The 14192-nt window shown below is 37.8% G+C and overlaps 1 protein-coding gene across 12 annotated transcripts in view; it reads left to right on the top strand.

Annotated features, from left to right (window-relative positions):
* The window catches only part of DZIP3 (DAZ interacting zinc finger protein 3), a 109821-nt gene extending 105610 nt beyond the window's left edge, over positions 1-4211 (top strand). For 11 of the 12 annotated variants that reach the window (XM_032349770.1, XM_032349787.1, XM_032349741.1 and 8 more), the window contains 4 exons: positions 15-135; positions 599-742; positions 831-932; positions 2146-2634. In XM_032349770.1, coding sequence (XP_032205661.1) covers positions 15-135; positions 599-742; positions 831-932; positions 2146-2271 — 493 coding nt within the window. In that variant the 3' untranslated portion in view covers positions 2272-2634. The other variant, XM_032349794.1, reaches the window with a different exon arrangement.
* Positions 4212-14192: the final 9981 nt, after the last annotated feature.

Below are 14192 nucleotides of genomic sequence, written 5' to 3'. Positions count from 1 at the left end.
TTGATCTCTCCTAGAAAGGAGCTCACAGATTTCTTACGGAAATTGAAGGATATTCATGGGAAGTCCTTATCTGGACTGACATTTGATGAAATTGTGTACAAGATTTCCCAATTTATTGATCCCAAGAGAGCACAGGTAAAAACAAAAAACCTATACCTCCCTGCCCTTCTGGGTAGTAGTGAGTGGTCTTAATTATGTTTATAACATGCCTGTAAATCAATAACCTGTAATCATATTAAATTGTCTATTAACAGTTCAACTTCAACTTAACAAATGGCATAGGAAGTCTTTTTGAAATACTACCTGATCATTCTGTTAAAACTGACCCTCTTGAAATTTCTTCCAGGTTGCTTTCACTCTAAAGGAAGACCTCTTTTCTAATTTTAAAGAGTACATAATTTTTTTTTCTTTACCTGGCTTTGAGTATACAAGTAATATTGCTAACGTTTTGTTTTCAAGATTTCTTGTGCATTTAATTGACTTTATACCCTTTTGCTAATTCTCACTGTATCCCTGTAACCCATTTTCTGTGATATTCTATTAGTTATCCCTGTTATAAAACACTTCTGAAAAAAAAGTGTAATGTTGTTGTTTTCAGAATCAAGGAAAGCCTGTGTCGAATGGTAACTGTGTTTCCCCCAGTCACACACCTCCACAGTCTAATACTGCCCAGCCCCCAAAACCAGCCTGGAGGTCCCTCAGTTCACAAGGGCCTGCCTCATGGGAAGGAGCCAATAATTTGGTGAGATTGAGACTGTTGATTCTAAGTACATTTAAATTTGAGGGGGAAAAAAATGAGCTAAGTTGAACCTTATGTGTATTTTCTCTAGGATGATGAGGAGGAAGAAGAGGAGCCTTGTGTGATCTGTCATGAGAATCTCTCTCCAGAAAACCTCTCTGTTTTGCCTTGTGCTCACAAATTCCATTCTCAGGTAACTCTTTAAACTTGTCTTTTTTTATTTTCTTACTTTTAAATTTTACTGATTTTTTCAGTTAAAAAATTAAGTATCATTTCAATGCCAGTTTAATATAGAGAAGTATATGAAATAGTGAAAAAAATGACCTGTACAACTATCCTGAAACCTCAAAATTCAAAGTAAGGTTAATATAGTTAGACAATTGAAAATTCAAACAGTACTAAGATAAGTAATGAAAGTCTAGCTTTTTTCTTCCTTTTTTAAAGAAATCTACCTTTTAAAATATCTTGCTGTTAAATCAGTTAAGCAAGATTCATGCTGTCTTACTTGAAATCATATGCATGTATCATCAGATATTGCTGTAGCATGAGTTCCACAGACTATAACTTGGGGCATTGGAGTACCACACAGAAATATTTAGACCTGTTTTCACCATTCCTAGCCCCAGTTTGTACTGTGCTTTCTCAGATCTCCGTACACCTTACAGGAAAAGAGGAGACAATGATGAGATTGAAATAGTACGGAGTAATTCCCTTGACTAGAAATGGAAGGAATGTTAATTGACAGAGCAATTCAGTGGCAGTTTAGCAACAGTGTCACTTCATCCTGATTTGCTATAAATAATGGATTGTGTCCTTTGTCTCCATGTACTGATGGCACCCTACCATTACAAAGCACAAGATTTGCCTTAACTGGCTGTCTGGGCTCTTGTATTTGCTCTTTAGATGCTCAGGTTTCAGTTTTGATGTTAGAAAAACAGGAGACTGGCATATCTTTTGTTGATTCTTGGCATTTTTAAGTCCTGGTGTTGTTGCTGTGCAAATGCTATTGATATACAATTTATGATCCAAGTCTTCTGGTGCAAAGATGTAATTTGACCCAGAAAAAGATAATCTTACATAAGAAAGTCTCAGGAAATGAATAGTGGCCAGCTCATTCAAACTATATCTGTAAAATGCAATTTCAAAGATATGTGATACCTACTACAGAATTATATTTTCTATCTATTCTGATATGAAGAAATAGACACAGAATGGCTAATCCTAAAATATCAAGAAAGATACTTAGTCATTTGAAGTTGGTTCATGAAACAATTTTTGCCATTGCCCATAGAATAGAAAGCAGCTAACCGATTCAGGTTACCTTTTAGGGTTACAGTTAGCGGCCCTAATATATAGAACTATTCTCAATCCTCTCTCATCTGATCTCGCTCTCATTATTTATACAGGTAAAATGGATTTGTTTTGGGAGAGTTAGTATGCAAGCAAATGACATAACAGCTCATAGCCCAAGAGTACTATCATTGTCATCAAAGAGCCATCTGAAAAGTATATCTATTATCTGGGGATTTTAACTTCAAAACACCATAGGCACTTAATACAGGGCATTGGTGACTTTCGTATGTTATTTTTTTCTAGATTATACATGAGAACAATATATAATAAAGTAGAAGAAAAATATGTAGCAGATTTCCTAGCCTTCTTGTTAGGAAGAATTGCTAAGTCATCCTGAAAATTAGGGCTGGGGAAAGGATCCTAATCCAATAAACTTGCTGAAAAGGTGTTGTGCTGTTACCAGCTATATTACTCAGTGAATCACAGAGAAGGTGCCATTACTGAGTAGTTGGCTTGGCAATTTACTAGAAAGTAACTGATTATATACGTAAAAGTTGCCTCTTCTAGGCTAAGTCAGAGAGACTGACATGAATATTTTTGCTCCTTAGTGCATTAGACCTTGGCTGATGCAACAGGGGACATGCCCAACCTGCAGGCTCCATGTTTTATTACCAGAAGAATTTCCAGGTCACCCCAGCCGGCACTTGCCAAAGATCTGATCCAAGGGGATGATTATGCAAAGGAAGTTCAGTTATCAGATTCCAGAATTTAGTTTTGCCTTTTATTATGAGCTGACAGTGTGAGTGGTGTGAAGCAGTGTGCGCTTTGTACAAAAAAGAAGCTAGTTAATCTCATCAGAGCTACAGCCAAAGAGGACAGGACCCATTTTAAAGGACTTAGAGCTGAACTGAAAGGGATAAAATTTTAAAAGTTACATTACGTTTGCCCTTATATTAGTAAGCATTGTCTTCCAATGTAAACATCATTGTTAGCACATACCTTATGATGTTTTTGTCTTTTTCCTTCTTATTCCATGTATCCTTTATTGTCTCTCAATATATGCTACATCTTAATTTCCTGAAGTCAGTTGAAGAGGAAAAGTAGAATAGCAAACAGGAACATTCCAGATTTTATTTTTTCTTTTAACTTTTTAAACTGCTTACAAAGTACACAGCTGAATTATTTAAACTTCATCCCTATCTTCCCTTCTAAATACGGCCTCTAAATATGTGCCCATGAAGAGATTATGAGCTACTTGAGGGTGTGGACCATACAGTGGTGTGTTGGAGCTTAGCTAATAATAGTTTGTGAAAAGTGACTGTTGAAGTTTCAAGAATTTTGTGAGCCAGTGATCAAATTGTTCATAGCTTGAAATCTGCATAGTAGGAGTATTTACACCATAGAAATTTGTAAATGTTATAAGTCAGGGTTTCTTTTTCCAAGAACTGCCTGTTAAACATTTGCCAGTACACCACTGGGACCGTGTCTGATCCTCCTATATGTTCTCAATGCCTTGCACAGTACGTGTAGCATAAATATTCCCAGAATCAAATCAGGAAATTGAAATTAGTTAATGTGTAAATTAAGTCACTTGCTCAGTTGAATAATTGAGATATTATGTTCATTTGTGAACATTGTCATTGGATCTTATACTTGAAGGATTTTTTTTCTGCCTTAAAAGTTTCTTAATTTCACTTTGTCATGATGCAGGGTATGGGGTACTATTTGTATGTAGATGCTTCTTATGACAAAGTTAACATTTACTGGGCTAAGCTGCTATCTAAAGCTTGTCAGTAGGAACTTATTTAGAGGTCAAAAACCCATTTTGAAAATAGTATTGTGTAAATGCTCTAAGTGTTGTACATGTCTCTAAAAAAATCTAAATTCAGTTACCATGTAAGATGTTATTTGGTTCACATATGTTTCCATAAACTAATGAAAATGATACTGTGAATAAGTGTTTTGACTCTATTTTATCTGTATATTTAAGTGTAAATGTATCTTGAAGTTACTTTAAATCTCTATTTAAAACTGCTATTTCTGTAATTGTATGCTAAATGTTTTCTTCTGTAATGACAATAGACTGGAAAATGTGGAGGAAAATATCCAAAACAAAACAAAAAGGAAGGCAGTCTTTTAGACACTTAAAATGCCATGAATGTCTCAGAATTGAAAAATTCAGAAATTATAAGGCCTTCAGTAATTATCTTGTCTCACACCTTGAGGTCATGGTCTTACAGCAAACTATCTTATAAAACAATTGTTTCTTAGTTTGTTTACATCAATGATTTCACTTCCACGTGGGAAAGATTTTATCTGTATATAAGCTTAAATGTATCCTGAAACTATTTTAAATCTGTTTAAAACATCTATATTTGTTTGTGTTTTTTTGTTTTTTTTCCTGTTATGACAAAGAGTAGGAAAATACCCAAGATGGCAGTCATGGAGACTTGTAGAATCATAGAATGTCAGAACTTATGGGGTCTTTAATGATCCACTAGACTGTCCCTCATAAGTACATCATGCCTAAGATCACATGGTCAATTAGTGGCTGGGCCAGTCCTAATTCTTTAAGGTCCTGGCACTTGATCACATGCTTTCTACACAAAATCAGGCTGAGCCACCCAGGTGCCCCGAAAATGAAACAGTTTCTAAACCTACTAATATTTTTGGAGTAGGAACATGGTATTGAGTATATAAAAAATATATACTGACTTTTCCTTCAGATTCTTGGTTTGTTTGGGGTGGTTCCAATTAATGCCTATTGTTTTGACATAATAGTGCCCCCTCTCACAGCAGTGCCCCAGTCTTGATGATGAATTATATCTTACAGTTAATTCAGGGAAGATGAGCTTAATATTTTTACCAGATTGAAATTTAGTAAGAATTCTCTACATTTATAAAAGTTTCCTGAGATGCCTTATCAATCATATGGCCTCTTGGGTAAGACTTCTAGAACTACAGTAGCTAAGGAATATGATGTATAGCCAGATGAAAATAACAAATAGTTAATAATGGTAGGCAGGTTTTCAGTTAATGGACTCCTGTTAAGTATGGATCTTGGACCACATCACATTTACCTGCTCTGTTTATAAACAGTACGTATTCCAAGAAGCCGTTTGGATATCTACATTTGGAATGAGCATGCCAGGTATTCTGAAGCATGCTAAAATTTGAAAACTGTTGGTGTAGAAGAAAGTGGCTTTCTCAGGCAGATCTATGTTTGAATTGTTGAACCCCCATCTTTGGAATGTTGTGAAATCATGAACTACTTTCACCAATCAAAACTTTTGTAAAATGGGGCAAAAGACTACTTGCCTGACAGAGTTAGTGTTTTTTTTTTTTAAGATTTTATTTATTTATTAGACAGAGAGAGATCACAAGTAGATAGGCAGGCAGAGAGAGAGAGAGGGAAGCAGGCTCCCTGCTGAGCAGAGAGCCCGATGCGGGCCTCGATCCCAGGACCCTGAGATCATGACCTGAGCCGAAGGCAGTGGCTTAACCCACTGAGCCACCCAGGTGCCCCAGAGTTAGTGTTCTTAAATGAACGTTTATTAGTCTTCATTTCCACAGTAGCAAACCTTCCATTAGCCATTCAATATGTTGGAATTCACTCCTTGATAAAATCCTAAAAGTTCTTTTATCTTCAACTACTCTTATTAAAATTAATGGAGGAGAAAAAATTCAGGGAAGATGGTAGAGTAGGAGGAGCCTGAGCTCACCTCATCCCACAGACCGCTAAGATAGCAGCTGTACCTATGCAACTACCCCTGAAAATGACTTGATGACTGGCAGAACAGACCTTTCATAGTCAGTTGTAAAGAGGCCACATGAAAAAGGGTAGATGGGAGGAGTGGGAAAATGGTTGGGAACCAAAAACCCCTGTGAAACTAACCACAAATGGGAGGGACACCACAAGCACGGAGAAGAAAAAAGAATCAGAGTTCACGCCATGCACCCCTGGAACAGGGGACCCACATTGGGAAGGCAAGTGCCCATAACCTATGGTCTTGAAAACCAGTGGGGTTTAACTCCAGGAGCTTTTAAAATCAGCAGGCCTTAGCATACTTTTAAAATTAGCCACCTTAAGTCTCGGAGAGCAGAGGGGCAAGGAAACTGATTCTCTGCCCATAAAGAACCAGCTTAATAACTCACCCAAGACAGCAGAAAAGCTGCATTTGAAAAGAGCCTTGGGTATATGTAAAGGAGATTAAATTACTAATTTCAGAATGTGCACTGGAAGGACAGGGATCCTCATGGGATTTTGCCAGGGAAAAACAACAACAACAATGACAACAACAAAAAAAAACCTGGCAGGCACCTTTCTCTTCTCCAGCCAGGAAATTCACACTTGTGTGAGCCAGCGTTAACACTTTGCACCTCTCTTCACCACACTGCCCACCCTGCCATCGGGTTTCCCTGCAGATTCACCTCATCTAATCCACCTGCCTCAGTAGGCATCTCACACCCTGTAATCCCCACTGACCAGGATCAGCAATACTCCAAAGTGACTCCTGCCTTGAGGAGTTGGGGAGATAACCCCACACACCAGTGTGCCCAGTTTCACCAACTGATCCTCTTAGCTGGCTGCACAGGAAGCAAACTCACCACTTTTACACTTGTAGCTGTGGCAGAGGCTAACTGCAGCTGCTTAATCTGACCGCAACCCACCAATGAAAGCCTCTCAGTTGGCCTTACGGGGAGCAAGCCCTGCCTTTTGGTGTGCCTGCAACTGGCAGAGAGGCTAACTGCAGCCAGCTACCCTGACTGCCAACCCTATCCAACACGGTGGCCTTAAGAGGCCTCTCATCAGTACAGGCACCAAACCCTGCCCAGAGTGCCCACAGCAGTCATTGGCTCATTGCAACAGGCTGAGATAAAGTGGATTAGCCGCAAAAGCAGCCCACATAAGAGACACCACTGCTGTGCCTGGTTCTAATGATTGGGGATAATTAGGAACACAGGACCTCTTCTACACAAGGACACTACCTTCAAGACAAGGAGATGGAGATGACCTAATACATAGAAACAAAGTTAAGCAAAATGAGACAGAGGAATATGTGCCAGCTGAAAAAACAAGACAATGGAGAAAAGAACAAAATGTTACTGAGATAAGCAATATGGGTATTAGGGAGGGCACGTATTGCCCAGAGAACTGGGTGTTATATGTAAATAATGAATCTTGGAACACTACATCAAAAACTAACGACAATACAGTATGGTGACTAAAATAATAAAAAATAAATAAAGCTATGATTTCACAAAGTTGAGGGGAAAAAAAAAAAAGAATAGCACAGAGGACTTTAGGGGAAGGAGTGAAAATTGAGGGGGGGGAATCAAAGGGGGAGATGAACCATGTGAGACTCTGGACTCCAGGAAACAAACTGAGGGTTGTGGAGGGGAGGGAGATGATGTGATGGGGTAACATAGGGATGGGTATTAAGGAGGCCACACGTGATGAGCACTGGGTGTTTTGTGTGTGTGTGTGTGTGTGTGTGTGTGTGTGTTTTCAGCATAACAGTATTCATTATTTTTTCGCATACCCAGTGCTCCATGCAATCCGTGCCCTCTATAATACCCACCACCTGGTACCCCAACCGCCCACCCCCACGCCACTTCAAACCCTTCAGATTGTTTTTCAGAGTCCATAGTCTCATGGTTCACCTCCCCTTCCAATTTCTCCCAACTCCCTTCTCCTCTCTAACTCCCCTTGTCCTCCATGCTATTTGTTATGCTCCACAAATAAGTGAAACCATATGATAATTGACTCTCTCTGCTTGACTTATTTCACTCAGCATAATCTCTTCCAGTCCTGTCCATGTTGCTACAAAAGTTGGGTATTCGTCCTTTCTGATGGAGGCATAATACTCCACAGTATATATGGACCACATCTTCCTTATCCATTTGTCCCCGTTGAAGGGCATCATGGTTCTTTCCACAGTTTGGCGACCATGGCCATTGCTGCTATAAACATTGGAATATAGATGGCCCTTCTTTTCACGACCCTGTATCTTTGGGGTAAATACCTAGGAGTGCAATTGCAGGGTCATAGGGAAGTTCTATTTTTAATTTCTTGAGGAATCTCAAGATTCTCTGAGATTCTGTTCTCCAAAGAGGCTGCACCAACTTGCATTCCTACCAACAGTGTAAGAGGGTTGCCCTTTCTCCACATCCCCTCCAACACATGTTGTTTCCTGTCTTGTTAATTTTGGCCATTCTAACTGGTGTAAGGTGATATCTCAATGTGGTTTTAATTTGAATCTCCCTGAGATCATGTGTCTGATAGCCATTTGTATGCCTTCATTGGAGAAGTCTCTTTTCATATCTTCTGCCCATTTTTTGATATAACTGTCTGTTTCATGTGTGTTGAGTTTGAGGAGTTCATTATAGATCCTGGATATCAACCTTTTGTCTGTACTGTCATTTTACAAATATCTTCTCCCATTCCATGGGTTGCCTCTTTGTTTTTTTGACTGTTTCCTTTGCTGTGCAGAAGCTTTTGATTTTGATGAACACAGCAGCTGTCTCTACACCTTAAAGAACTGGAGAATCAACAACAAATCAAACCAACTCCACACATAAGAAGGGAAATAATCAAGATTAGAGCTGAGATCAATGAGGTAGAAACCAGAGATACAGTAGAACATATCAATGAAACTAGAAGCTGGTTTTTTGAAAGAATCAATAAGATCGATAAACCATTGGCCACACTAATCCAAAAGAAAAGAGAGAAAGCCCAAATTCATAAAATTATGAATGAAAAGGGAGAGATCACAACTAACACCAAGGAAGTAAAAACAATCATCAGAAGCTATTATCAACAGTTATATGCCAATAAGCTTAGCAACGTAGATGAAAGGGATGCATTTCCAAAAATTGAACCAGGAAGAAATCGACAACCTGAATAGACCGATATCTAGTAACGAGATTGAAGCAGTGATCAAAAACCTCCCAAAAAACAAGAGCCCAGGACCTGACGGATTCCCTGGGGAATTCTACCAAACTTTCAAAGAAGAAATAACACCTATTCTCCTGAAGTTGTTTCAAAAAATTGAAGCCGAAGGAAAACTTCCTGACTCTTTCTATGAAGCCAGCATTACCCTGATCCCCAAACCAGGCAAAGACCCTACCAGAAAGGAGAATTTCAGACCAATATCACTGATGAATATGGATGCTAAGATTCTCAACAAGATCCTAGCAAACAGGATCCAATAGCACATTAAAAAGATTATCCACCATGACCAGGTGGGATTCATCCCTGGGCTACAAGGATGGTTCAACATTCGCAAATCAATCAAGGTGATAGAACAAATTAATATGAGAAGAGAGAAGAACCACATGGTTCTCTCAATTGATGCAGAAAAAGCATTTGACAAAATCCAGCATTCGTTCCTGATTAAAATGCTTCAAAGTATAGGGATAGAGGGAACATTCCTGAACTTCATCAAATCTATCTATGAAAGACCCACAGCAAATATCATCCTCAATGGGAAAAAGCTTGCAGCCTTCCTGTTGAGATCAGGAACAAGACAAGGATGCCCACTTTCACCACTCTTGTTCAACATAGTATTAGAAGTCCTAGCAACAGCAATCAGACAACAAAGAGAAATAAAAGGTATCCAAATTGGCAATGAAGAAGTCAAACTCTCTCTCTTCACAGATGACATGATTCTTTATATGGAAAACCCAAAAGACTCCACCCCCAAACTACTAGAACTCATACAGCAATTCAGCAACATGGCAGGATACAAAGTCAATGTACAGAAATCAGTGGCTTTCTTATACACTAATAATGAAAATACAGAAAGGGAAATTAGAGAATCAATTCCATTCACTATAGCACCAAAAACCATAAGATACTAGGGAATAAACCTAACCAAAGAGGTAAAGGATCTGTACTCGAGGATCTACAGAACACTCATGAAAGAAATTGAAGAAGACACAAAAAGATGGAAGACCATTCCATGCTCTTGGATCGGAAGAATAAACATTGTTAAAATGTCTATACTGCCTAGAGCAATCTATACTTTTAATGCCATTCCGATCAAAATTCCACAAGTATTCTTCAAAGAGCTGGAGCAAATAATCCAAAAATTTATATGGAATCAGAAGAGACCCCGAATCACTAAGGAAATGTTGAAAAAAATAAAACTGGGGGCATCACGTTACCTGATTTCAAGCTTTATTACAAAGCTGTGATCACGAAGACAGCATGGTACTGGCATAAAAACAGACACATAGACCAGTGGAACAGAGTAGAGAGCCCAGATATGGACCCTCAACTCTATGGTCAATTAATCTTCGGCAAAACAGGAAAAAATATACAGTGGAAAAAAGATAGTCTCTTCAATAAATGGTGCTGGGAAAACTGGGCAGCTATATGTAGAAGAATGAAACTCGACCATTCTCTTACACCGTACACAAAGATAAACTCAAAATGGATAAAAGACCTCAACGTGAGACAGGAATCCATCAGAATCCTAGAGGAGAACATAGGCAATAATCTCTTCGATATCAGCCACAGCAACTTCTTTCAAGATATGTCTCCAAAGGCAAAGGAAACAAAAGCGAAAATAAACTTTTGAGACTTAATAAAAATCAAAAGCACTGGGTCTTATAGGCAACTAGTGAATCATTGAACACTACATCGAAAACAAATGATGTACTATATGTTGGTAGCTGAACATAATTAAAAAAAATTTTATGGAGTATTATGCCTCCATCAGAAAGGATGAATACCCAACTTTTGTAGCAACATGGACAGGACTGGAAGAGATTGTGCTGAGTGAAATAAGTCAAGCAGAGGGAGTCAATTATCATATGGTTTCACTTATTTGTGGAGCATAACAAATAACATGGAAGACATGGGGAGATGGAGAGGAGAAGGGAGTTGAGGGAAATTGGAAGGGGAGGTGAACCATGAGAGACTATGGACTCCAAAAAACAACCTGAGGGTTTTGAAGGGGGGGGTGGAAGGTTGGGGGAGCCAGGTGGTTGGTATTAAGGAGGGCACATATTGCATGGAGCACTGGGTGTGGTGCAAAAACAATGAATACTGTTATGCTGAAAAGAAATGAAAAATAAATTTAAAAAATTAAAAAATGAGTTAAAAACCTAAAAAAAAAAAAAAAAACTCCTTAGCAACTCAATCCAGCTAAAAAATCTGCACGAAACACTACTATTGTATTCAGCTGTAGAAAGTGTTAATTTTATTTTAATTTTATTATCTCAGTTGTTTTTGTACTGTTTTAATGTTGGAGGTTTATAGGCTCATAAAAGTTTTGAAAAGTTTTCCCAGTAGAAAAGAAATAAAAGATCTGCAAATTTGAAAATAAATAAATTAATAAATAAAAATTAAAAAATTTTTAAAGCAATATGCCTGATAAAGAGTGCAAAGTAATGGTCATAAATGGTCATAGTCAATGGACTTAAAAATGTTTATACTCAGTAAGAACTTCAGCAAATAGAAAATGAGAAAGTAAGAGATGAATTCAACAACAAATTAAAACTGCACTAGAGGGAATAACAGCAGATTAGAGTATGCAGAGGAATGAATCAGGATTCTGGAAGACAGGAAAATCAAAAGCAACCAAGCTGAACAGCATAAAGGAAAAAAATTAAAAATGAGAATAAGTTGATTCAGTAAATTTGCAGAATACAAAATCAACATACAGAATCATAGCAGAAGAAAATTGAGAAAATAATCCCATTTGTAATTTCATCAAAAAGAATACAATACCTAGGAATATATTTAACCAAGGAAGTAAAAGACCTGTACTCTCAAAATCATAAAACATTGATGGGAAAAAAAAAAACTGAAGATGGCACAAATGGAAATATATCCCATAATAATGGATTAAAAGAATTTGTATTGCTAAAATATCATTAATACCCAAAGCAATCGCAACCTTGAGAAGAAACCAACAGGATTTTCCACAGAACCAAAATACTACTAAAATTTGTATGAAACCAAAAAAGACCCCCAAATAGCCAAAGCAATCTTGAGAGAGAACAATAATGCTAGAGATATCACAATCCTAGATTTCAAGATATATGCTACGAATCTATAATAAAGCAGTATCATACACACACACACACACACACACACACACACACACACACACACAAATAGACACATAGATCAGTAAAACAGAGAGCCCAGAAATAAACCCACATTTACATGGTCAATCTACAACAAAGGAGGCAAGAATATACAGTGGGAAAAAGTCTCTTCAATAAATGGTGTTGGGAAAACTGGACAACTACATGCAAAAAAATAAAAAATAAAAATAAAAAAAACTGGACCACTTCTTTATACCCTACAAAAAAATAAACTCCTAGTAGTAGATTAAAGACCTAAGTGTGAGACGTGAAATCATAAAACTTGTAGAAGAAAATGTATGCATTTTCTCTTTGATATCAGCCTCAGCAACATTTTCTAGACATCTCTCTAAGGCAAAGGAAACAAAAGCAACAATGAACTATTGGGACTAACAACAAAATTTGCCTGATTTCAAGCTTTACTACAAAGCTGCGATCACCAGGACAGCATGGTACTGGCACAAAAACAGATACATAGACCAATAGAACAGAATAGAGAGCCCAGATATGGACCTTCTACTCTATGGTCAAATAATCTTCGACAAAACAGGAAAAAATATCCAGTGAAAAAAAGATAGTCTCTTCAATAAATGGTGCTGGCAAAATTGGACAGCTATGTACAGAAGAATGAAACTTGACCATTCTCTTACACCATACACAAAGATAAACTCGAAATGGATAAAAGACCTCAAGGTGAGACAGGAATCTATCAGAATCCTAGAGGAGAACATAGGCAGTAACCTCTTCAACATCAACCACAGCAACTTCTTTAAGACATGTCTCTAAAGGCAAAGGAAACAAAGCAAAAATGAACTTTTGGGATTTCATCAAGATCAAAAGCTTCTGCACAGCAGCAAAGGAAAGAGTCAACAAAACAAAGAGGCAACCCACGGAATGGAAGAAGATAATCTCAAATGACACTACAAACAAAGGGCTGATATCAAGATCTATAAAGAACTCCTCAAACTCAACACACACAAAACAGATAATCATGTCAAAAAATGGGAAACAACATGTGTTGGAGAGGATGTGGTGAAAGGGGAACCCTCTTACACTGTTGGTGGGAATGCAAGTTGGTGCAGCCTCTTTGGAGAACAGTGTGGAGATTCCTCAAGAAATTAAAAATAGAGCTTCCCTATGACCCTGCAATTGCACTACTGGGTATATACCCCAAAGATACAGATGTCATGAAAAGAAGGGCCATCTGTACCCCAATGTTTATAGCAGCAATGGCCACGGTTGCCAAACTGTGGAAAGAACAAAGATGCCCTTCAACGGACGAATGGATAAGGAAGATGTGGTCCATATACACTATGGAGTATTATGCCTCCATCAGAAAGGATGAATACCCAACTTTTGTAGCAACATGGACGGGACTAGAAGAGATTATGCTGAGTGAAATAACTCAAACAGAGATAGTCAATTATCATATGGTTTCACTTATTTGTGGAGCATAACAAATATCATGGAAGACAAGGGGTGTTAGGGAGGAGAAGGGAGTTGGGGTAAATTGGAAGGGGAGGTGAATCATGAGAGACTATGGACTCTGAAAAACAATCTGAGGGGTTTGAAGTGGCGTGGGGGTGGGAGGTTGGGGTACCAGGTGGTGGGTATTATAGAGGGCACGGATTGCATGGAGTACTGGGTGTGGTGAAAAAATAATGAATACTGTTTTCCTGAAAATAAATAAATTGAAAAAATTTTTAAAAAATGGGCAAAAGACATGAACAGACAGTTCTCCAAAGAAAGCATACAAATGGCTAACATACACATGAAAAAAATGTTTATCATCATTAGCCATCAGGCAGATTCAAATCAAAACCACATGGAGATACCACTTTACACCAGTTAGAATGGCCAAATTTAACAAGACAGTAAACTATAATTGTAATGTTGTAATAACATTGTATGGTGACAGTGACTGCAACAATCACAGTGGGTATCATGTATAGAATTCTTGAATCAATCTTGTACACCTGAAACTAAATATAACATTGTATGTTAATTATACCTCAAAAAATAATAAGACAAATAAAACTAATATAACTATTAGTCCTAA

This window comes from Mustela erminea, chromosome 1 (genome assembly GCF_009829155.1).
Source record: "Mustela erminea isolate mMusErm1 chromosome 1, mMusErm1.Pri, whole genome shotgun sequence".
Lineage (NCBI taxonomy): Eukaryota > Metazoa > Chordata > Mammalia > Carnivora > Mustelidae > Mustela > Mustela erminea.
Note: the sequence above shows the minus strand (reverse complement) of the source record. Positions and strands in the feature narration are given on the sequence as shown.